This window comes from Branchiostoma belcheri, unplaced genomic scaffold (genome assembly GCF_001625305.1).
Source record: "Branchiostoma belcheri isolate BF01 breed outbred unplaced genomic scaffold, Haploidv18h27 scaffold72, whole genome shotgun sequence".
In the NCBI taxonomy this organism is placed as follows: Eukaryota; Metazoa; Chordata; class Leptocardii; order Amphioxiformes; family Branchiostomatidae; genus Branchiostoma; species Branchiostoma belcheri.
In genome coordinates, this window is record NW_017804376.1 from 1,617,725 (window position 1) to 1,644,226 (window position 26,502).

Sequence of the window (26,502 nt, forward strand, 5' to 3'; positions counted from 1 at the left end):
AAATTGTACCGTTAGGGCCATCCATCAAATATCATTATACGTCCGGTGACATTATAATGGGTAAAATATGAAGGGGCGTCAGAGGGGATTGGAAATCGATTCTTGCTTCATCACTAGACCTGTTGATCGCTCAATGAGGTGACAGAGTTTTCATCATTATTATTTTACCAATCAGGTCTCTCCAGACAGCTACCGGCTTCAAAAATTCATTTACGGACATCAAGGTCGACACAAAATGGCCGACATCTTTCAAGAGTAAATCGGTTTGGCCTGTGTCGTGACCGGGGGTCTGCAATTACCTGCTCCTGTATATACGGTACGTCACTGTAATTCTATCATTTCTTGTTTCTCTCTAGATCTATCCGGTGTGTTGTTTTACCAATTTCCTGCGAGATGCAATCAGTTCAATCTATTAAGACGTAGGTGATATATCCTGACGTTTTTTGTACACATTGTCGGGTTTCCAATATCTGAGATTTATTTGCACTATCTATAGCACACAGGTGGTGGTATTGCCAAATATGGCGTGTAACTGTCATGGCGTCCATGTATCGTTTTACTCCATAGATTACCCATCATGGCGGCCATGTGCTGGGTGTTTGTCGTCTGGATTAACGGGACGGATATCACACGTTATCGATCGGACAGGTTTTTCTGATTAAACCATTTGAAACGCACTCACGTCACGTCGCGTCACGTCACGTAAAAAGCGCCCTCATGTGGAACAAGGTCGCACAGCAGGTGAAGAGGAAATCCAACATGGCGGCGGCTGAGGTCGCTTTCCGCCTCACGGCCGGGAAGCGATCCGCGAGTCGGAACAACGCCAAACAGGTGAGATGTTGCTTTTTGTCATGTGTCACATCGAAAGTCAAAAACAAAAAAAAACTGTACTAACCGCTCATAAAATGTCAATTCTCAAGGGATGATAAAGATCATTTAGGGAGCACCTACCCATAATAATATTTGATTTTTAACGGAGTATTTATGTAGTCATTGGCAGCATACACACAACGCCAAACGGGTAAGATAATTTTCACTTGTCACAGCGACAGTAAAAAACAACAACAAAAGAATCTGTACCAACCGCTCATCAAATTTGAATTCCCAATGGTAAACATTATCATTGGAGGAGCAGCGACCTATAATGGTATTTGATTTTTAGCGGAGTATTTTATGTAGGCATTGGCAGCATACACACGCATATACAGGGCTAATGCCACAGACGAACTTGGCACGGTTAACAGGTGGCGAAGACCTGTGGATATATCTCTTGGGATGGAACTATAGGCGCAAACGCCGACATTAAAGAGCAGATTAATCTAGACAGATATAATGGATGATGATTAGATAGAAGATGGTGCGCAGTTATTGAATTTAGGACAAAGACATTGAAAGAAGATTGTCAAGAAAGGGTTTCAGAAAATTGCTTTTTCTTCATACATTATATTACCATCTCAGCACTGTTAGGATTATAAGATTATAAGTAATTGAGCTGATTCGTACGCACAATCTCTAATATGTTTAGATTTCTGTCATGAAATTTTTTTATTATTCTATTCCAATCCACAGCCATATGTTTAAAATCACCACACAACCTCTAATGCACCTCTCATTAATGTCTAATTTTTCACAAACATAAAAGAATATTCCCTGTGTGTACAATTCTCCGAAGATTCCGGATAAAACGTACCAGGCCAGATTACAGGAGCTTCAGCCCCCTGGGAATCAGCCTGGTTCTCCACTAATAGGTTTATATAAGAGAGACGTGACAAGAATGGATTATACCTGATGGTGTAGCGGTGAGATATTGATCAACACACGCACTAATGGGTGTCCGGAATGTGTTAAAGATGTATGTTCAACATCTAGGGCCTCTGTTAGGTAAAAAAAGCAGCTGCAGGTATACTGCTGTGCCGTCAGGTTCATTTGTACTTTTTATAATCCCTGGCCCAATTCATGAGTATTCATTATTTCAATCTAGGCCTAGGAAAATGTGTTTCCAGTTTGCCGATCGACCCAAGCAAAAACCCGCCGATCCGAGCCTTTATGTTGTGGTTGACCGATGGCAAGGCTATGGAGTTTCCGATCCGACGATTGAATTTCAAACTCTCTGAAATACTACTTCAGGCATTTTCAGTGGTGAATTTTTATTGAGCTGAGTAAATCGGGAATATTAATAATATCTATCATTTATCAAACAAACAAAGACGGGCTCTGGAGACAGCCCAGGCAGGTCTTGATGCATTTCAGTTTTTCATAGCATTTGTTGGATCACTTCAGCCAAAATCTGAATCTCAGCTTATTAAAAGGCCTGTTCCGCTCTATTTATCATTCTATGTTTATTGACAGTTAATATTCACCGTGATCGTGATAACGGAGGTAAATTTGAACAATCGACAGAGCTGTGATCGATCATGAAGAGCAGCTGAAAGTCTATTCCCATGCCAAATGTTATAAATCGTGCCCCCTAGCGACTTGCAATGAAAACGCCTCTTCTAGTCTAAGTAGATACTAGAGAATGCAACGGCTGCACACCATAGATACAACGCGCTATTATATTACTCACACACAATATTAATGTATGCAATTTATATCTATTTGACACGGCAGCCTTTACCTAGGCTAACATAAGATCATTTCCGCTGAGTGACTTTGACACGAAAATAGTGTTGACATTTGCACGTTCCCGTGGAGGCTAGGTAGTTAGAGCAGGCTGTTGGTAGCTGATTACTCCGGGTGTGAATAGTCTACCGGCGGGTGAGCCGCCTTTCCGCATCATAAACGTTCGTTGCCATATCCGTGCATATCATAACTTTAGGGGGCAGAAACGTATGAAAAAGCATAAGAACGTATAAAGCAACATTTCAGCGAAGAAAGAAAATGAACCAACTCGGATTCAAACCTGGCCCAAAAAATCCTGGATCCTGTCAACCCCCGCCCAACAGCTTCGGCCCTTTCCAGGAGCGTACAACAGCAGGGGTTCGAACTCCCAACCTCTTAGTCCATGAAGCAGCGGCTCTTGACCACTGGACAATATACGCTTCGAAGCAGCGCAATCAGTAATACTATTGACGGGAGTTTCATGGCACCTGGCCTCAGTAACGACGTTCCAAGATGGCCTTTCCATTCGACACTTATCGTACACAACCGTCACTCTTATTTCAGCACCAAGGACACTATCTCAATACTCAAGCTTTCTGACGAACAGTTTATTTCATGAAGCCACAGTAACGACGCTCTACGATGGGCTTTCCATTAACACTTTTCATACACAATCGTCACTCCTACTTCAGCACCAAGGACAGTATACTAATACTCAAACCCATTGATAGATGGTTTATTGCATGAAACCGCAGTAACGACGCTTTATGACACTTCAAGATGGGCTTTCCATTGGGTACTCGGCACGCAGACTCATCACTCGTATTTCAGCACCAAGGACAGACATGTCACTTCGGGCGTTGGAGGGACCTTCTCAAAAGTTTGATTTAAGCTTCGGTCCCAATTGCGCCGGTGCCCGTCGGGGATGTAGCCCCGGCCGGCCCCGGTCGGGCTCAGGAGCCGGGCGGGCATCGGCTGTCGTGGTCACAATTAAAACTTTCCTTCAGTGGCCTTTTGTTAAAAATTTTGTCACCCTCATTGGACGGTCTCCGGCAGGTACCCGGCAGATTCTCTGATAATGTCTTGTACTGACCTATACGTAATGCAGAATTCACGCTTTTGTTGTGATTATTTGATCTGTGACGTCACACAATTTACGAAGTACACACCTTTATTCTGTTCATCTGGTCTGTGATGTAACAAATGTGTCCCGGAGGACTGTCGGCAACCGGAGGGGTACGTCTCGGTGTTCTCACGATGATGTCACGGTGTCTTTTTGTCAGTGGGGCCCGGGTAGAATTTAAGTCAGAATTAAATTCTTCTCGGGCCCCCGCCGGGCCCAAAAATAGCCCGGTAGCCGCAGGGTGCCCCGCGGGGTCACGTACGGGTCACGCCCGAAAGTGCCAAAAACAGCCCGGGGACTACCCGGCAGGGCCCCTTTTTCAATTGGGACCGAAGCATTAAACGGGCGGGCAAACAGGGCTCTTTTACGTTAGATTGAAAGCTTTAACTTTACCTATTAATGAATTCACACGAATGATCCTGCGATCCGTGAAATCACTGCACGGAAGCACGAAATCTGATCATCAAGAACATCTTGAAGCGCGCGTAAATGTCAAATTTCTTCACCAGAGTTACCCTTTACACAAGCTTTAAGATGTACATAAAGATCGGATTTTGTGTACTGAATCTAAATGGCGTTTTCCTTTCGTTGCAAGCGTCCATAACGCATTTATTGTGTGATTGGCGCTCTACCACGCCTGTACTAACATACAGAACTTACAAACTCCAACCCACGCTTTGACCTTTTACATGTGAGCTATATTCTATTACTGTAACGACCTCTAGACCTCAGCCTTTCCATCAGACATTTTCTCATCGTCCTTTTGAAAGTCAAATCCTGGCTCAATCTGGGATTGCAGCGAACGGCATTTTATAGCCTGCAACGTTTGATTGAGCGAGGTTCAAACAGCTAAACGAGCACCCACGTATTAATAATAACATTCATCTATTCGTCTATGCAAGGTTACATTCACCTGTCATCTACAGTTATATAGAGGTGACGAAAAATAGATTTGATTATATCCAGCGCCAACAAATTTAGTGCACCCGTCAGCAGCTAACCTACAGAGTGCCGCCTCATCCATGGTAAGTAGCATTTCCATTAGGATACAGTCTGATTTGAATGACTTCGACGTATGGAGTGCCGCTTTCCGTTTTAAAGCAGGCTACTAGGAAAACTCTATTTCACGCCTATCAAGTCTATTGGGGGAAACACTGCGCTTTTTGGTTACCTCGTGAAAGCTCTTACGTCTCAATGAAGTAGGAATGGCGACGAAGATAGTTTTGAAGTGTTTTTAAACATCAGTTGCCGCTTTGGTAAGATCACAGAGTGTTCCACCCTCATTTTTAAGTGCTCCGTATTATTATCTTTTTACATCAGTATGCAGCGGAACGTACACCATCCGCGTCTCTCCTCTTAGCTTGATTAAAGTGCCTACTTCCAAGAACCCGCATAATTGATGAGACTGGATGCTGTCTTCGGAAACAAGTTCGCTAGGACACTTGTGAGGTCAGAATACAGAGACTGGCTACCTCCACAGAGATCACAAATAACTGGCCGTAGTACTAGAAACAGCGAGATGCTAGACTGTCCGAGAGCAAGAACGAATAGATACAAGAACTCGCCCATACCGTTTATGGTCCAGCTCCTCAATAACCATGTACTGAACCCCTGACTGTTGTTTTTCTAATATGTAGCACACTGTTTTTGTATGAAATGTTGTCCGGGAAATTTATAATGTATGGAACATGTATTTTTATTGGTTTGGTAATCGTACGTCTATATTGATTGCAAACCTGTAGTTTTTAATATACCAATGCTTTGTAAATTGGTCTACAATTCAGTTGTTTTTAACTGCGAAGAACCAATAAATCCATCTTGAATCTTGAAAAAATGAAACTGAAGTACACCCTGAAGTAGGCCCTTCTTGAGGGCGAAGAAGGGCCATCTATATTTTATGGCACGACGGTTTCGTTGTAAACCCATTACGATCTGAGAGGGTTTAGGAGTTTAGACGCTAATATATAAAGCTTACTGATTGGGTGACCGGAAAATGACTTTGGTGCTCTGGAGGTCAGACAGTAAAATGTTTTTTTTTTCTCCATTGAAGTCGGCGAAGGAATTGACTTCTATATAGCTATATAGCTTGCACGTTCATCTGAGTTTGTGGAATGCGTTTCATTGTGATTAATTCTCGGTACGAATGTATATATTGTTTTGGGGAGGCTGCGATTAAAATACAACAAAACACACAGAATGTAAAAAAAGGTTTAAGCTTTACATTTGATGATATCTATTGCAAGTTCATACCCGAGGGCTAATTGCAAACAGACATTGATAAAAACATTGAGTACAGAATGTGGTAAATTGAGACTATATGCTAACACGGAGTTCTACTTATACGGTCTGCTTATTTATATATGAAATACGTATACGTTGAGTAATCTGTCATACTATTTGGTGGCTAAGTGGTTGCAGCCTCTTGTGGTCATGTTCCAGGCAATAAATTAGCGGTCTGCGAAACGCTCGCCCAGAGACAGGTGGGACGTGTAGTGGGAGAGATGGCAGATAGATGGATGGTCTGGTGACGCTTGCTGCTATACCTCTCACCCACCCAGGTCGTGAGGATGGGATCTGCGTCTCGGTGTAGATTTCCGCTCTGTAAGCCAGGATTACAGCTGAGTACCCGCGAAGGGAGCCTGATTGATGGCTCGACGTTGGTTATGTTTGCCTTTTATATTTCTCACCCCAAGCCGCAGGCGGGCTTTCAGCCTTTTCCATACCGCGCCTTGTTAAGACCTCGCTACACATCAAAAACGCCACTGCACGAAATCCAAACTGTAAGCAAACTTTAAATCATGCATAAAGGTCCTATTTCTTTACACGAGTTGCCCTTTACGCTTGCTTAAAGGTGGGCTTAAAGGTTGGATTTCGTTCGTGTAGTGATTCGTTCGTGTAGTGACGGTGCCGGTTTGCCGAAAAAACAGTTACTCAAGCAACTGGATATGGTTTTCAGGTAGCATCCACTACCTTTCGTCAGTGACACTGGACAGTTGTCAGAGAAATGCAGGTTTATAAGTATGGTGCCGATTATATGTTTCTAGGCCTGTTCCTCATATCCTTGTGATGATGATGGTGTCTGTTATGCAGTGGTAAATTTCAATAAATAGATAAATTTTGAAGCCCATAAGAATCAACTATCTAATCGTGTTAGCTCGGGACACGTTTTTGGTCGTATTGCAGTTAATGGGTCGCAAACCATATGCCATATATCATTAATTTTCATAGGAAAATTCATAATGATGCGATGTTACCACTGCAGGGGTGTCCTATTACGAATCGTTTACGACGTCTAATATTCTCGGGAAATTCGTTTTACGGAATAGTAACTGAACGGAAATGAAGTTGTCTCTTAATTTGTTGCCAACATTCGCATCTGATGTGGCAGCAGGTTACCGTGAGTCATATGCCGTGCTGTCATATTGTTTAATAAGTTGGAACGGTTGTGAAAAATTGGTTGTATGATAAAGCTGACACTGATTATACTTCCACAGAGCAAGCCAAATATTGGCCAAACTCAATACATAACCAAGAATGAAATTGAACCTGAGAATATGAGTAAGGCCTATAGGAAGAAATATTGTGTTTCCGATTTCCTGAACGACCCCAGCAAAAACCCGACCATGTTCGGGTCAACCACGGATAAGACTATTTTTTTTATCGAACATCTGAATTTATTTTAAACCCTCTTGAACGTTATTTCACGCAACTTTATATTCAGTAATCAGATAAAATATTTATGCCTTTCCCAATTCCAAAATCCATACCTACCGAGCCTATTTTTTCCTAGGCCTCACTGGTACTTGACTATCAGGTGGCAATATTAAAAAAAATTCTCCAATACATACCCATGTACACAGCCATGTGTACATGCCATAGTCTATTAAATACATGCTCTTGAGGCCCGAGCACAAGTAATCTATATATGTACACTAAAAGGGTTTGGCCAATTTTCAAACGAAGGGATAAAATTATTAGCTTTTGTCGGAGAGCAAATTGGATTAACGGAGTTTGAATAATAAGCACTAACGTTGTTATCAAAGATATTAAGGAAACAAAATTGTTCGTCACTTACCTTTGAACTGTGGAAATCCAACGGAAGATTCAGCCAATGGCAAATACATAGTTTCAGAGTTCATTGTAGAGATTGGGCTATGATGGTCTCGTGTGTATGTGAGGACGAAATTTCCCGAAGAAGCTTCCATAGTAATGATCCTTCGCTGCAGACACCGAAGTCTGGTTTGAAGGTGCAGTCGCATTCGCCGTGGGTCGTTGTAAGATTTTGACATCCCAGAATTTTCAAGCAGGTTGTTACGGAACCAACAACCACTGACGAAGATCTACAGTAAGACAACATTTCTATGGCAACAACACAGCTGAATTTCTTACGACACATGCACGACTATCCCAAGAACGCTCTCACGATCGCACGACCGATGTGTCCGTGCCCGAATAGAAAACCCGCACATATCAAGCACTGTCGTCAGCACTAGTACTGGTGGATGAAAGACGCCTTCGCGAAGACGTCACACACACGAGATTCAGTAACCAGAAAGCATAAGTGAAGAGGTCGGAGGGCCACCGCGCCGCCGCATCCCAAATGAACTCAACACACAAGAGAAGGCGAAGGAGGCAGCTGAAGTCTTCTTGAAGGCCTCCCACGTTCGAGTGTGTGCCGATACCCACTCGGAGAGCACTACACAACCATGGTACCTCATGATGCGGCGGTTATGAATATCAGAGGGTGGTTAATGAAGTTTGGTCACGGAGTAAATTTGGAAACTACGAGCGACGTCATGTATATTTGATTTTCAATTTCCAGGCCGGCGAGTAATCCTCGTTGCTCGTTGAGAATTCATCACGGAGGTCGCTCACCTGGGCATTCTTTCTCCCGGACTGTGAAATAGAACGCCGGTTACGCTTTTCTTGGTAAGCAGGAGGGTTTCGGAACAGAATGAACCGTTAAAACACCGTCTGGGCAGTGAAATATCCTTGCCTCGCTGCCTGTCGCGATCGTTCGTGGTTGTAAAATCATCGTCTGACGGCGGTAAAGGAGCGAACACCAGGAAACAGCAATGTGGCAAGCTCTCGTGAGAGTCCGCCTGTCGTGCTAATTCTTGGTGCTTGGCGATAAAAAAACATCCTTTGGCGGTGGTTTATACGGGCAAGCATCTAAGAGAGGAGCGTTTTGGTGTCTCATTCACCATGAACACGGGAAAAGGTGTTGTGTTTCTTCGACAGTAGTGTGCCAAGCTCTCAGGAGAGGTAATCTGAGTGAAAACCTACCTATGCCGCGCTATCTCTCGTGATAATTCTTGGCGATAAAAACAACATCGTTTGACGAGATATAAGGGCAAACGTCACGGAAAGAAGCCATTGGTGTCTCGTTCGCCATAAACACGAAGCAAGGGTCTCTAGCTGTCGTTCTTCGACATGAATGCGCCAAGCCCTCATGACAGGTGGTGAAATGAATCCACGGAGTGGAGCTTTCGCCGCGAGGCAGGTTTCTTCCCTCTGAGATCTTGTATTCAGTAGAGAAGCACACAAGAGCCCTTCTCAATTCGCCTTGAAAATCTATGGTGTAAAGAGCTAGCTGCTCACGGGATTGCATCGTCAGTACGGACCATCCAAAGGAACCATGCCGCTGAGGAAGCTTCGGTTCCGCGAGGAGTTCAGCCCGAGCCGCCGGTGGTCCGACCCGTCCGCGCTCCCGGAGGAACCCGAGCCGACAACCTTCGAGTTTGCGGACACCTGGAAACCCCTAATGGAGCCACAGCCGGTGAGATGCATAAGAACGGTTTTAAGTAAGTCCGATCCTAGTAATAGAAAACAGCGTCCCGGAGGACCGCTCTTGATTTTCAGTTCCTCCACAAGTGTGCTTAATGGATTTTTCTGCTGTCTTCCCCAGCTTACATAGCGTGTCTGATTTTAATTCATGAGTTCGAAGAATTCTAGCTAGACTGTTTAAAGGCTTTGAAATAAAAGCACCTCTGTCTGTCTCTGTCTAGACCTTTCAAGTGAACTATGCGAATATATATATATATATATATATATATATATATATATATATATATATANAGAGAGAGAGAGAGAGAGAGAGAGAGAGAGAGAGAGAGAGAGAGACAGACAGACAGACAGACAGACAGACAGACAGACACAGAGAGACAGACAGACACAGAGAGACAGAGAGGGGAGAGAGAGAAAGGGAGAGAGGGGGATGAACAAAATGGCCCAAAGTGCAGTAAGATCCTCCTTCAATTACTTCCATAGAATGCGAAAGTAACAACCCTATTGATCTTAATCAGTGTATGCAAACTGGAAGGCCACAATGTCCTAAATACGCCAATTTCCTTTATTAGCGCCTGGCTTATCCTGCCGGAAAGACTGATGACTACGCCTACAAATTTAAATTGCGTATTTCCTCCTTCGAAAGTAGTGTAATTATTAGCTGCATATACGTAGGACAAAAGTGTATGAATTTACTGATTTAGCCTGGTACATGGTAGCGAGACCATCGTAGGGTGCCCGGTATATCTGCAGTGCTTGGCGTATTACCCATCCGCCTAGGTCCATTCGTGCATTCCGGTTGTTTTTACGGGATGAATTTCAATTACTTCGTCCACGAGACGGTAAAAGTAATAAAGACTGTCTGGAAAGATGGCCTTTCAGAAAGAGATAAATGTGTTTAATAAGTAGTAATGGTAAAACAATCCGATCCGTCGAGAATGGTCCCCAGGCTATAGGGAATGAATAACACATGTGGCAATGCATGAGACAAATGTATTCAATAGGTGTGGTGTGACTGGCTATAACCTCATTCCCTCAAACTTTTCGGCGTAAAAGTTAAATTAAGAGTACGACCCCGATTTCGCTGAAGTGTATAGCCACAAAGTCTTGGAATTATCCATAGCCCTTTCAAACTGATAACATGAATGATTTGGGCATAATGTCGCTGATCCGATGCTGAACACGTAGTGTTGGTCTTTGTTCTGTGATACCCCAATTATACCTGACGACCTGCTATGCGTGGCGTGACTTAAACCGACTTAGTGTGGTGCTTGTGAGACGGCGATAAGGCTAACTGCCAATATTTGCCCCATTCTTTTAGATACATCGCTTTAAAACAGGTCAAAACCTCGAGTCTTCCAGTAAATTGTGAATAGACTTTCATCGGATTGGTAGATTGGAATGAAAGTTAGTCTGAGTTGGTAAGTTAGTTACATGACGAGAATTGGAGAACTGTTCTCCAAATTTGACTTGGTCCGGAATTTTCGACCGAATCTCTTTTTAACAGCTATCTGACACAGGTGCTGTAGACACGTGATTTGTCCGCACGTGCGACGTTATCCCTGGGTCAAAGTTCGTCGAAAGTCTGTACCATCCCCCGTCCCGGTTGAGAGAATGTTGGTGTGCCCTCATCAGATCCTAGTCCGATTTATGTACGACATTCACGAAACACGAAACCCCAAATACTTGCCGAAAGTCAGATCTCCCATATCGTGTTTCTACCTTGTTGGTGACTAAAAATGCATGGTTGTTGTTCAAGAGAACTCAAATATCCTTGTGGTTTCTCTCGCATTTCTGTATTTCACAGCTAAATCATCCCTTGTATAAGACCGATCTTTGTAGTAGTAATGAAAACGAATGGGTAATGGTACTAATACCTTTAGGCGGTAGCGGTGCTTTGAAGGTGCTGTACATGTAGATATATACAGGAAAGTGTTATTAGTCACGATACTGTCTATTCGTGCCAAAGGTCAGGGTTTGAAGCATAATATGTCAGAGTTGGAGTACGTGGTATTCAATTTCCTGGGTGTTATGTATGGACAAAGCCTTGGGGAAATGTAGGCAGCAGAAATATTCAAGAAATGAGCGGACGAATGAGTATACAAGTCAAGGGGCTGTATTCTGGCACAGTTCTGTTTAGGAAATACCGCAATATAAGGGGCACTCGTGGGTAGACTAAAGATTAGATCAAACCTTTTATGAAAACTGAAACTCATAGAATTTTCATGTAAGATATACTTCATTAGAAGCTATACGATATTGAAGCTATCTACTGCATTGAAATCCATGCTAAGTTCTGCTATAAGAAATGAGATATGCACTCGCTATGTAAGGCCATCCATCAGTGTCTCTTGGAGTTAGAGATGTGCTTCTTCATATGAGGGTGATATGGTGACTTCATGTTATATGCATGTAATCTTGTTACTTCTGGGTATGGACGTATTGGTTTGGATGACTGAGTTGTGGGTTTGCGTCTCTGTTCGTCCTAAAAGTTTCGGTTGCGTGGTGGTTGGGAGGTGGGAGCACTGGTCGAATTGCTAATTGCCATGCTATTATTATTGGTGGAACTGCTAATTGTGTTGGACAGCCAGGTTCGGTCTATCGATGTTTTGTACATCACGGTACAATACATACACACTCGAACCGATGAAGCAAAGCAAACGTAGCAAAAATGTTGTTCTTGCAGATCCATCAACCTATTTTCTCATCCTCTCTTTATTTGATCAACTTATTAAAGATCAATATTCTTTTGTAGGTGGACACTGGTCGTATTCTATACTAAAAAGTATTCTTCGATACACCCTGTAACTTTTTACACGTCTGGTCGTAAATATCCAAGTCACGCAGGCTGTCAGAGTTGTGATGTGTTCCCAGCAGGACATCTGGTAGGCGCAGTTCCCCACCTCAGGCAATTTCCAACTTACATTAACCTGGAGTTCAACTTCCTTTACACACTGCTGGTGGAGTTAGTCTATAACATGACCGCATCACCAGGTGTACAGAAGAAGATAACTCCCGGTAATATTGTGTTGCCTGTTCAGCACCTTATTGTCGTGGTGAAAATACTGTATTGGTACCAGAATGTGCCATACATATAGAGCTAACGTAACACCCTCTACCTATTTGTCGTCCGATTTATTCAAAACGTGGACAGTGACAAATTTTTATTCAAAGGAAAGAAAGGTTATCTCTTCCATGTGATGCATGCTTCGTCTGTAACTTTTTCTACGCCTGTTTAATGTCGTGTGAGCATGTATACATATTGAGGCATGTGGTAAATAATAGTACCACGGTGACCTACAGTCGTCCACGTCAGTCTTCCTCTTTCTAGTGATCCACTTCAAAGGGATGCACTCTGAAACCTCTCGGAAAAGTGGACAGAATAGTCAGGAAAAAACAAACACAGTGTTTTGGGTGGTTGGAGTGGCATTGCATGTCTCTCTTTCTCCTAATAGCCTTGGCTACATGGTGGATGGGAGGTGATTTTGACAGGTGATTGATAGGGAGTTTACGCCTGAAGGTGATCTAGCACGCGCTGGGTGGGAGTAAGTGGGCAATAGGTGGAGGAATTCAGGAAGTGGTGTAATAAGCTGGTGTGTTACGCCGAAGGGCGGTTATACCGGCTATACAGATACAGAAGCTGGTGTGTTACGCCGAAGGGCGACTATACCGGCTATACAGATACAGAAGCTGGTGTGTTACGCCGAAGGGCAGTTATACCGGCTATACAGATACAGAAGCTGGTGTGTTACGCCGAAGGCCGGTTATACCGGCTATACAGATACAGAAGCTGGTGTGTTACGCCGAAGGGCGGTTATACCGGCTATACAGATACAGAAGCTGGTGTGTTACGCCGAAGGGCGGTTATACCGGCTATACTGATACAGATACAGAATAAAACACCCGGTTAAACCACATCATACAATCCCCTCCACAGTTTCAATACATTCATGAAAGCTCAGAAGCATTTCCTGGAAGTGTGTGAACTTTCAGGTCACGAAAACACTTCCCGGAAATCTGAAATCCCCGATTTCTTGTTAATGGACAGGTCATTGACCATTATAATGTCTGAGAGATGACCTATCCTAGTATAAGACCAACACAATCTCACATTATTGCGTCGCTGGTGGCCCAAACGTTTTTATTGTAATCCCACTGAGCCCAGTACGCCCTGTCTAAATTCCAGTGGCTGAAACCAAGCATGGCCGGAATACGAAATACCTTATCAACGGTTTGAAAATGCCATCACTCGAACCGGTGAAGGGACCTCGTCCACTCGTGAGGGAGCAACAGTGTACTTCATTTCATTCTCAGCCTATGAATATAAATTAGGAGTCTTAATTTCTTTTGATAGGTATCTTGAACTCTTGACTTTAAGATAATGTTCTACGTGCTGTTCCATTGAAAGGGTCAACACAGATGGGTGTTTTGTTTTGGGAGGCTGAACAAACGCAGCCGCATTATGGTTGTATACACGTACGTTCAACGCATGTGCTTCTTAATACTTCCAAAAGCAAAGCTGAGCTGTGGGGTTGGGTGTACGTGTCTGTTTCTTTCTCTAGACGTGGTTGTGTCCTTGGGGAAGACACTTCACAAGAATTTCCACCCTCTACCTAGCCGCCTAGTGCCTGATTGAAGTTGGGAGGTAAAAGACAGTGGGAGGAGAGGGATGTGGTCTGCCTTACAATAACGTGGCTAAGGCACAGTCGACAGTCGTTATAACTCTTCGAGACGTCTTTTATGTGCATAGCCTTGACCTGACATCAATTATAAGCCTGACATCCAGCCAAAAGGATTCGTATATCCTTGGACTCTACCAGAACACATTACCACATTCTGACAACATCATTGTCATTCTGTGCACGCGTGCTTTTTGCCCTCATTCGTTAATCGTTGCTTTCGGAGTCAAACTATACTTCTAAGGAATGGTTTACTTTTACCTGGAAGCCAGTGAATAAGTTGTGAAACAAGTGGTATAACTACAAACTCCTACTTATCGATTTTGATCCGCTAGACTGGGCCGCCTATGTAGTCTTAAATGTTTACGGCGTGCCTTGTGGCACAGAGAGGAGCATGGTACGATGTTACCCCCATTAAAGCTTACCCTCCAGGTTACGTACATATATTCATCCACCACTTTCAAACACAGTGTGTTTGAAACATCTCTAGTGCAGCACCCCTCAGGTATGCAATCTTCAGATATGCAGGAGTGTGTTATACTGGTAAACATTGCATTGAAGATGTCTGCAGTCACTTTTTTCAAGTACCCAAGGAAAATGATATATGATCTTATGTTAGTAGACGTTACAATATCAATAATAATAATAATGATAATGATAATTCTGTAATATTGAACTCCCCACAAAGTACCTGTATTCTTCATTCATACGTATTAAAAACAATGTTTGAAAAATGTTTTAATAAGATCTGAACGCGACGCCTCATTAAAATGCAACTCGCGCATATCGGAAACGAATGATTATTTCTGTAAAGAAAATCAAATTAGGCGACATATCACGAAGGGAAAATTGCAAAGCTTCCTGGGCTGTTGCGTTAATTGGTTGCCAACGCTACATGCCTGACACAATTATTATCACCATGGTGATAGTATTGTCCCGGAAATTTGATATCGATTTATGAAATTTGACTTTTGTGGTGGATGAATAATGTCATAGACAGCCTATATAAAATTCAGCCCCTACCCACTGTGCAATTAAAAAGCATGTTGCAAGAATCAAGTATCTTAATTACTTTGTGCATTTAGAAAAGTGCGCAGCGACTCTGTTAAGGCCTAGGAAATGTTGTGTTTTTCAGCTTCAGTCTTTCAGATTTGGTTTAAGTGATCCAACAAATGCAGTTTAAAAAATGTAAAAATAACTCCCTCCGTTTGCTTGAGGAAAGGGACAAATATTTCACCCTGTTTACTTAATGAATAAAAAGTGCTTCTGAGAATGCGTTGGATAACGTTTTAGAGGATTTCAGATGCCAGATCAAAAATTGTATGGCCTTGCCAGCGGTCTAGATCTTCTTGTCACAAAGAGCTAAGATCTTTGGTTTTTGATAGGATCGGTCGGGAAACCCAAAACAGCATTTTATTTTCCCCTAGGCCTAAGAAAAGGCTTTTACACTAATTTCCAGAATTGCTAATAGACATGTTTAATTGATATTGTCCTCCAGGCCCTGTCCATTGACGAGCGGTTTTACCTAGCCGCTGTGGAGAAGGGAGACCTCGTCGCCGTGCAGAGAATCTTAAAGAACAAAGACAAAGCAGGTGGGAACTTAAGATGGTAGCCAAACCTTCGTAGACTCCACGGTGCTGGGAGTGTTGCCCTTCCACACATCCATTAGCGTTTTTTATGGTGTTGGTTTCAATTACTTCCTAAAATGAGCGACAATGATCAGAAACGCCAAATGCAAAGATACTCGACAATTGTACATGTGGCAAAAGCTCGGCCGCTTCTGTGTCCTATCACTAGAATTTGTTCTTGATAGTCCAGAAACGTACAAGTTACTCGTTGGGACAATGGCGAGCTTTGTTGTCATCATGAGAATGCACAGCGTTTACCGACTGAGATCTTTAGAAGAGTACCTTGTACCTTGTACCTTGGTCCCTTAACCCAGGCCAGGGTCGTGGGGGCACTGCATGGTGGAGTGTCTGACCATCTGCCGCCATCCCTCTCGGCTGTGAGCTAGGGTTAGGGTTTCCGCAGGGTTTTTTCCTGTCCATTCTTGGATGTTGTCGGCCCATTTTTTCTTAGGTTAGAAGAGTAACCAACAAATAAATAAATAGATAACAAATAAATAATAAAATCTGTTTCTCAGGACAAAAGGTGAACATCCACTGTGTTGACCAGTTGGGGAGAAGTGCTCTGCTGATCGCAATAGAACATGACCTTTCGGACATCACCAAGCTGCTGCTCAGGCACGACATCTATGTGGGTGAGTACCGTATTGTTTTGGGTCGCAGAGTTGTGGGTTTTGTGTCTCCGTTTGTCCTATGATAGCTTCAGTTGCAAGGCCGATGGGAGATGATTTTAACAGTTGATTGATAGGGCTGTCACGCCCGAAGATGGGAGCAAGTGGTTGGTATATGTTGAGGGATTCAGGAAGTGATGTAGTACCCGAGTTAAGTACATCATACAATCTCCTCCACAGTTCCAATACATGCACGAAAATCCAAAACACTTCCCAGAGGTCTGTGAACTTGAAGGTCACCAAACCCCAAAATACATACAGAAAACCTGAAGTCTTCTATGTCTAGCTGTCAATGTAGTCACTCATGGTGTACCTCTTTACCTCAGGTGACGCGTTACTGTTCGCGGTGAACGAGGAAGCTGCCTGGGCGGTGGAGCTGCTACTGGATCACCGACCGATGCACAAGGCCAGCATGATGGTACGGTGCACAGTTTTGCCTAAAACAGTTATTGAAGCAACTGGAAATAATTCTGGAAAGTTGCTCGAACTGTTGCTCGAGTAACTGTTTGCTTGCGTAACTGTTTTTTCACAGTTTTGCCTAAAACAGTTATTCAAGCAACTAGAAATAATTCGGGAAAGTTGCTTGAGTAACTGTTGCTCGAGTAACTGCTTGAGTAACTGTTTTTGGCATATCTTATTACCTGGATGTCTAACCTTCATCGACGATGCACAATTTTGTTTGTTTATGTTTGTTTATTCATTTGCTTAGTTTGTTTATCCATGTGCACAGTTCTTGAACCTACACCTCATAGACCTGCATTTATCCTGCAGTCTCTTAGTGTCGAAAGGTAGTGGATGCTACCTGAAACATCTGACCGTTTCCAAAATCATATCCAGTTGCTTCAGCTTGGATGTCCATACCTTCACTGGCGATGCACACTTTTGTTTTTGATTGTTTATGTTTGTTTATTTATTTGCTTAGGCTCATCTATGTGTATATTAGGAAATATCCAAACAGAAAGTTGGTTTACAAAGTCATAATTTACTTCCAAATTTTCCCAATCAGGTAGACACCAATGCAATATATATGACAATAGAAGCGTTGCCAATAACGGGCGCCATTATGAAATGTGCTCTCGCGAGAACACAGTCTTGTGAGATCCGGCGAGAGTTTGCACGAAAACGATGGCCAGTCATTGATCTCAGGAACGTGTTTTTTTTTTCAGGACGTCGTTGAGAGCGTTTGTTATTCGAATTTCGCGCCACCTGACGTCAGTCCCGTCATGCTCGCCGCACATAGGGACAACTACGATATCATCAAGATCCTAGTCAAGAGAGGTCAGTAATAAAGTCACAGAAACCTTTCCTTGAATATGAATGGTATCTATATCATGCTTATAACATTGCGTTTATACCTTTTTTGAAGGTGTTGAAGTTGTTGACGTAATGTTGAAGAAAGCCAAATATTACACACAAATGGACACTGACACAGACTATGTGCATGTTTTCCGGGTAGGGAAGTATTGTTTTGGGTGGCTAAACTATGGGTCTGTGTGTAAGATTGTCTAAGATTGACAGGTAGAATGACACGAAATCAAAAGCCCCTACAGGAAAGGGGGTGAACTTAAAAATCACGAAAACCCAAATTACCGAAGTCTAAAATATACAATATCTCGCTAGTCTACGTCTGATTGAGTCTGTTATGTACATTCTATAGGCACATATCGTATATATCAGGGCTATAATGTGACCTGCTGTATCTATTCCATAGGTGCGTACCTGCCGTCCCCACATACAGTCGGGTGCGACTGTGTGTACTGTACCTCCTCCAGCGAGAGGGACAGTCTCAGACACTCCCGCCGCCGACTAAACATCTACAGGTATGGATCTTTATGGAATAATGGAACTGTTCTCCAACCCAAAACATGGGAATCACTGGAATTCTCTCGGTCCTCTTCAGCTGTCATAGGTTTTTGGAAGTCAATATCATCCCAGTTGAGAGAGGGTTAGCTTTTGAACCATTTTTGACGTCATACATGTACGTTCGTAAAGTTACGTGTTCTGAGGGAGTGGGTCAGTTATTTTAAGTAATTATCTTCCATACATATTCGTTCCAAGCTTCGAGATTCTCTAGTTTTTGACTGCCCCCTATGACCTTACTCACAACATTTTGTATCCACATTCGTTAAGTCTGATGTGAATAGATGTTTTGATCATAAGTATGTAACTGTAATATCTACAGAGCCCTCGCCAGCCCTTCGCTGATGGCTCTGACGGAGGAGGATCCCATCCACAAAGCCTGGGTTCTCAGCAACGAGCTCAAGCGACTCAGCTTTGTTGAGGTGTGTGTGTGCGTGCGTGAGCGCGTGCGTGTTGTGTATGTGCGTGTGTTGTCATGTGTTATAGATAAATCATTACACTGGTCAGGACCCTAGAAGCTTGATGACCAACGCCTCTAAGTCAGGAGAACTGGGAATGGGAATGTTTACCTAGGTTTAGAGGTGTATGGTCACAAGCATTCGGGAAGGAAGCCAAATCAGCCTCTCACAGTTAGAGATTGTATAATACACGTTACGTTTCAGATTTTGTGATTATAAATTAATTATTAACTGTCTCTGGTTGCAGGTCGAGTTTAAAAGTGACTACGAGAAGCTGTCTGCACAGTGCAAGAAGTTTTCCACGGATCTGCTGGACGAGGTGACGCCATTTCCTGATATTAAATCATAAAACATACAATTCACAAAATCCCATACTTCTTGTTTCTCAGTTTCTTTTATCTTCATGTTCTATTCACAGTTGTGCTGCATTTTGTATGTTTTCTGTCACAGGTACGGGACTCCAAGGAGCTTCTTGCCGTGCTGAACGCACACAACCCGAACCACCCGGAACCGGTGAAGGAGAAGGGCGCGGTCGGCATGAGTCTGGCTCGACTGAAACTCGCCGTGGAGTATGGCCAGAAGGAGGTACGAGTTTACATTATCATAAAAGCTACTGATGGTGATTTGTCTGAATGCCAACCTCTTTGATTAGCTTTAGTCTAATTGTCGTTTACGTGCCAAAAAAGACTGGGCTAACACATTGTCTTTCCTTCTGTCATTTGCATATTTGTTCAGACTTTCAAACAGTCGCGCTGATTGGCCAAACCTCCTGGGATAGGATCATCCAATCAGCAGAGGCCCTACCCTGCGCGCACTAAGATTGAATTAGGCCATTACGTGGCGTCATCACCAGGTAGATAGACTACAAATACATGTATGTGATGGACCAGTACTTTTGTCAACGAAGGCATGCAGCATGCTAAAGTTCAAAGGGCTGGCATCCAGGCATGGTACCAAACGTATTTGCTTCGTACATACATCCAGGCCAGATGGTGCATAACTTAAGCTACTGGAGAAAATAGCTCAAAGTTTTATCGCAAACGCCTACGTTCATTAAATGCAATGTTTTGTCCTCTTGTTTCTCACCCATGTAGTTTGTGGCCCGACCGAGCTGCCAACAGGCTGGATGGTGATAAGCTAGCTCTATCGTAAACGCATTATCAGTAATGTTTTCTCGTTTCTCACCCATGCAGTTTGTGGCCCGACCGAGCTGCCAGCAGCTGCTGAACCGGGTGTGGTACAGCGGCGTTCCTCGGTTCCGCACCCTCCCTCTGGCCGGCAAGCTCCTGGTGGCTCTCGGCATCAGCCTCATCTGGCCGCTCCTCTCTGTGGCATATCTGGTGGCGCCGCGTAGCGGGCTCGGCTCCATCATCAGGTGCGTGTGCTCAAATAAGCTACAGTAAAGGATTGACGGTCAGACAGGAGGGCTAATGACGAGGCATAGGAAATGGGGTGAACTTGAGAGTGCATTGACAGTACATGGGTGGGGAAAATTGACAGGCAGGATGATAGGAGGTCTAGTGGTCAGACGCAGGAAATAGGGTCACAAATACCAAAAATACTTCCCAGCGGGCTCGGCCCCATTATTATATAGGTACGTGTGCAACAATAAAGTGCAGTTACGCCACATTGACAGTGACTTTCTGGTACTACTGACATGTATTCAAGTAGTAGAATATTGGCCTATCGTTTTGGGTGGCTGAGCTGTGGGCTTATGTGTCTGCTTGCCTGAACAGAGTAGGTTGACAGCACGCGGGCTTGGGAACGTTGGTAGGCTAGGCAGAAGGACGGGGGTTCATGATCCAAAGGTCAGACACAGCAAATGTGGTGAACTAGGTACATGTAGTAGATTGACAGCACGTGATGGGGAAGATCAAGGTCTTCGATGTATTGGTTAATTTCGTAGAATGAAGCAACACAAAATAGCTTTTCCACACCTTTCTGCAGATCGCCGGCCATCAAGTTCATGAGTCACAGCGCCTCCTACATCATCTTCCTCCTCCTGCTGTACATCTCCACGTACGACGACTTCTCACTGAGAAAGTACTCCGGGCCGCCGCTCACCACGCCTGAGTACATCATCATGGTCTGGGTGCTGGGTAAGAAAAACGTATTTTTTTCGGAGAAGAAGGAGAGAGAGAGAGAGAGAGAGAGAGAGAGAGAGAGAGAGGCAGAGGCAGACACAGGGAGAGAGAGAGAAAGAGACAGAGAGAGAGAGAGACAGACAGACAGAGAGACAGAGAGAGAGGAGGGTATAGGGAGAAATTCGTCCTATTGGTATGTGCTACAGTGTAGGAACATCATTAAAGAGGAGTTCTTCACATTACAGTTTTGTCTAATGGGCTCATCTTATGACAGTTGGTGTCAGAAGTGGGATACTGAATGATTCCACTTCCCACCGCTGGATGCGGTCCCAAAAGTAACCATGACTACAGTATATTTTATGATAAATACAGCATAGTCACATTTGGGACCGCATACTTCCCACGTTGCAGCGTCACCTGTGAATTTACTACACTGTAACGGTATAGACATAAGAGGTTGTCTTGTGTTCCTTTAGGAATGGTGTGGGCTGAAGTAAAGCAGTTGTGGAGAGACGGCGTGAGAGAGTTCGTGTCGGAAAGTCGGAACTGGATGAGTTACATCATGAACTTTCTCTACATCGTCAGCTTCACGCTCAAGATCGTGGCACACCTTAAGGTCAGCAGTTAAGACGTTTCAATTGCGCTCTCCTCTTAAATACTAGACTTTTGAACGATATGTGTAAAACATACGCCATTTGTCTATGCATTTTGGTACAGACAATTTTTCAGCCAAATATATAGGTAGTGTAAAATGTCGCCATTTAGCGATTATTTGAAATATGTCACCGCATGATGGCTGTTAACGTTTCTACTACTCAGATTTACAGTTACGTATACCATTCAAACTTGATGTCCAGCACGTGGGATGGGAAAGATTGACAGGCATAATGACAGGAGTTCAAAGGTTTCCCAATCAGCTCGAAAGCCATCAGAATCTAGATCTTGACACTAGGAATTCAGGAAGCCGAGGATTGTATGTTTTCAGGTCTGAAATCTCTTACTTACTTACTGCCCTTAATTCCAGTCCCAGCATGTAGGGCAGCAACAAAGGTTCTCCAGTTCCCTCTGTCCTGGGCTACTCTCTGGATCGTATCCCAGGCGTGGATTCAGAAATCTCGGTTTCCCGTTTTTCCAGTTTGAGAACGAAGACGCCTGCCGGAGCCAGTGGGGCCGGTACCACCCGAACCTGGTGGCGGAGGCGCTCTTCGCAGTGGCGAACATCTTCAGCTTCCTCCGCCTGACGTTCCTGTACACGGCTAGTCCGGTGGTGGGGCCTCTTCAGGTACTAGACTGTCACACTTTGGTGTACGTCTATATCACCTCCTCATTAATTAACCTGATGAAGGCGACAGTGGTCGCTGAAAATTTTATCTCTCTGTAAACTGTGTGTTGGAATAAAGTTAATTGTTTTACTGTCACCTCCTCCTAAATAATATGAAGCCTGTGATAGTGAGTCCTGCTTTGGTGGAAAGGTGCTCTCCAAACAAAAAATAATAATGACAGAGACGTATGTTTGTGTGTGTGTGGGGGGGGATGGATGAGTCAAGTTTGATGGGTCCAACAAACTTGACGCATTGCTGACGCCACACGTGTGCCTAGCGATTGGGTCAGATAGCTGAAGAAGACAGAGTGATTCAGTCAAAATTCTGATGAATTTTCAAAATGTTTTGCAATGGAGAACAGTTTCACTTTTTCACATGAAAACTTACAATTTTAGATGAACTTTAGTTAAGTTTAATTTAAGTCTAGTTTTTGTGTTTGTTCAGATCTCAGTGGGCCGGATGCTGCCCAACATCTTCCTGTACCTGGCGCTGTTCGGCCTGGTGCTGCTGTCCTTCACCATCGGCCTGCAGCAGCTCTACTGGGTCTACAACGAGGTCAGCCATGGATTGCTCACTCCTAACAAGGCCAATTTTTTTAGGCTTACAACAGCCAGTGTTTTCCAACTGATCGTAGACTATTATTGACTAATTGAGTTAGGCGTTAAATTACATTTGAAAGTCTTCTAAAAATCTTACTCTACATAGAAAAACAGTGGAAAACTAGAGTTCCACGATCACATACCTTCGCCAGATGATGTCAACCTTTCATCATCATCATTATCTGGGGTACACTTGATAAAGTGTTAACCTTTATGACTGACGAAATATAGATTATTCCCCCTGATCCCATTTGCATGAACTATATCATTGATTATATTCTCCCCCCCCCCCCCAAAGGTCCCGAGGGAGCACATCCCCACCAACATTGTGGCGTCTCCCCCGACGCCACAGATCCTGATAGACATCTCTAACGAGTACGCCGTGGCGAACGGAACCTGCAGTATCGAGCAGGCCACCTACAGCGCGCCCGGCATCGAGCTGCCCAACAACAGCTACACCTGCCAGGGCGTGCAGTGCCCCAATCACAACGACGTCTTTTCAAGGTGTGTTACCAATGGACCGAAACCCAAATCACCGGCGTCTCTAGCCTGGGTGACATCCATTTTGTAACGGGCCCCTTGCACTCGCGTCCACGAAAAAGTACCAAGCTGTACTACTAAAGTATGCAATTTAGGTACTAACTAAAATTATGTTGTCTGATTACTTCTAGGTAGGGAAATATTGTTTTGGGTGGCTGTGCTGTGGGTTTGTGTATCTGTTTGTCTTGATAGAACAGGTTGATAACGAGTGGGTGTGGAGATTGACAGGCAGAACGCTAAGAGGTTAAAGATCTCGGTATTTGATCTGAAGCCAGCAGGAAATAGAGATGGACATGCGGGAATTCAGGAAGTCCAGGATTGTATACTTCCCATGAGACTGAACCCTAAGATTTCCTGCTATTATGTTGAAATATCATCCTGTATTCCACGGTACCAATCAGTCTAGATGCTAACATTCTGTATTCTGACTACCTGTACTGTCAGTATATACTAGATATACTGTGCGCCTTGTCAAGGATTGTGAATAAAAACGATAAAGTATTGTCCTAACCAAAAGAAAACTCCATTTTCTTCCCCTAAGCGTCCACGAGGCGGTGCTGACCCTGTTCTGGTACCAGTTCAGCATGGCGCACGTCCAGATCTACTCCAGCAACACGGGCGTGCAGAAGCACGACATGTACACGGGGTTCCTGGGCGCCGTCATGGTGGGATGCTACAACATCATCGTCGTCATCGTGCTCACCAAGCTGCTCAACGCCATGCTGCAGCGATCCATACAGATCACTCTGGTAAGTCTGCCTAGATATGTCTGTACGTAGATATAGATGGGATGGGATGCCATGAATAGTTATAGATATGCCTGATAAGCCTATGTAGATATAGATGTGTGTGCGTATGCATATGTTTGTTTGTGCGTGTTTGTTTGTGTGTGTGTGTGTGTGTGTGTGTGTGTGTGTGTGTGCATGTGCGTGTGTATGCCTGTGACAGTGCATGTGTGCGAGTTTATCTCTCTATGGGTCTCAGTGTGTAAGTGTATGTGTGTTTGTGGCGTGTGGCGTTGAACGTATTGTTCTTCACAAAAAACAGGTAGCTCAGTACATGACAAATCTTGTTGTTAACCAATGATTAGCCAGGAGTGTTATTGTAACGTTACAACCCAGACTATATAAATTATATGTTTTACGTTAGCACATCATAGAACAAATAAAACTCTGTCCACAAGGTCACTGTTTCAAATGGTGCCACCTGGCGATTACATGAAAAATTTTACCCTGTGACGGCTGTTATCGTTTCGGCTGTAGGAACACGAGGACACGGAATGGAAGTACGCTCACACCAAGCTGTGGATGAGCTATTTCGAGGACTCGGCGACCCTCCCCCCTCCTCTGAACCTCGTCCCCAGCCCGAAGTCCTGTTACTACTGCCTGACGTGGATCAGCGCCAAACTGCGGGACCTGTGCGGGAGGAAACTCAAGGAGTTCTCTGTAGAGTCTGGTGACAATGAGGTACTGTAATCTTTAATTCAAGTACTCGTATTTGATTGTCTTGTACAATTGTTGTTCTGTTCTATTTTTGTGCAAAAGTGGAGGCTGGCGTAACTTGATATATTGTGACAACTTGATATATTGTGAATTTATAATGATTGCTAAAATGTCAAATGACTATACAAAGTCGCTGATGTGATAATATTTCACTTTATTCCTTTCATTTTTCAGACTAACCAATCAAGACGCAGTAGATCTGAAACCAAGATTCCTTCAGATTACCGGGTAAGATCGTACTTTCCAAGTGATAACAGTGAAATAGGTCACTTCTGATTTGTCTTGTCCACTGATTCTTTTCGGTAATCATCTTCCATGTGGCTTACAACTGGACAATAATAGCTGGATTTACTTGGGTCACGTTTGGGACCGCAGTATCCACATTGCAGCGCCATCTTGCGGTAACATTAAATGCAGTCATAATCTCAAGTAAGACTTTGCTAATTTTATGGTATCCATAACCGTGCTTTATAATTAGATAGGGACTGTTCTTGATACATTATTGTTTTATCATCTTGCTTTACGTTCACCCTGTACAGGAGGTAATGCGAAAGCTGGTGCAGCGCTGGCTGACTCACCGGCGCAGGAAAGACCGCCAGTCTAAGGAGGCCCTGGTGGAGAGATTCAACGAGCTGAAACAGGTAAACTTTTACACCATGTTTGTGTCTCTATAAATTGAACAAGAGAAACTTATTCAGAGCCTCTTTAAACATCTCTAATCTTGTGCTCATGTGTACTGTAGTGTAGCCTAGTATCCAGCCTTACCCAGGCTAACTGTAGTGCGGAGTGATACACGGTATGTGTTGCTGAGTGATGCCATCGACCTAGGTCACAATCAAAATTGCCTGATGAGTAAAGCAATGCGAGAGCTTATTATATGACACCATGTTTCGTTACCGGCATGTGCAGACAACACCTGTATGCCAAAAGCGTTAGGAAAAACCATTGGATCTGTCAGTGCTGTTACATGACGAATACTACTAAAGAATCGAATTTCAGATAAAGCACCACTCTAAAAAGACATCACACAACAGTTTAGAAGGATAAGGTTGTAAAATTCACTCGCGTCTCGCTTGCTCATTGTCCTTATCGTTGCTCCTTAGTGTCCACCAGACTCCTTTGCAGGATGAATAAATAGTAGAAATCGGCAAGAATGTAGCTGGCAGGGGGAGTTAGCCGGCCATAGTCAGAGGGTCCAGTTTGCCTGCATGGATTTGGGCCCTCTATGGCCGGCCAACTCCTCTGGCCAGCTACATTTCTTTTTAGGCCGATTTCTACTATTTATTCATCCTGCAAAGGAGTCTGGTAAAGACTAGTTGCTCCCTAGCTAGAATGTTTTCTGATAAATTTTCAGGAGCTGGCCAACTTCCGGAAGGAGCTGCGCGAACTCCTTAAGAAGCGGATGATGAAGATCGAGACGAAGAAGCTGTCTGCCAACCTGACCACGCCCCTGGGCAGCGCCAGCGTCAACTTCGAGCGGACCACCAAGGAATTCTTCATTTAGGGCGACAGTTATCATGAAAGTTTATCTGTGTTGGAAGAAATCGTAGTAAAATGTTGAACTTTATTCCAACACAAAGGGTACTCAGAGTTCAACATTTTATTACAGCATTAAAGTTCATATTGAGTCTTTAACTACTCTCCAATTTAA

At 43.7% G+C, this 26,502-nt stretch overlaps 1 protein-coding gene across 1 annotated transcript; it reads left to right on the plus strand.

Moving 5' to 3' along the window:
- The first annotated feature begins 49 nt into the window (after positions 1-49).
- LOC109484995 (short transient receptor potential channel 1-like) lies at positions 50-26,502 on the plus strand. The gene is made up of 21 exons (XM_019788368.1): positions 50-316; positions 568-831; positions 15,689-15,782; positions 16,334-16,450; positions 16,813-16,904; positions 17,653-17,764; positions 18,198-18,306; positions 18,669-18,768; positions 19,052-19,123; positions 19,255-19,389; positions 19,998-20,179; positions 20,752-20,903; positions 21,365-21,504; positions 22,024-22,170; positions 22,655-22,765; positions 23,108-23,313; positions 23,891-24,098; positions 24,612-24,815; positions 25,026-25,079; positions 25,391-25,492; positions 26,206-26,502. Exons 2-21 carry the CDS (start codon positions 718-720, stop codon positions 26,353-26,355), a joined length of 2,601 nt encoding a protein of 866 aa, XP_019643927.1. The 5' UTR covers positions 50-316; positions 568-717; the 3' UTR covers positions 26,356-26,502.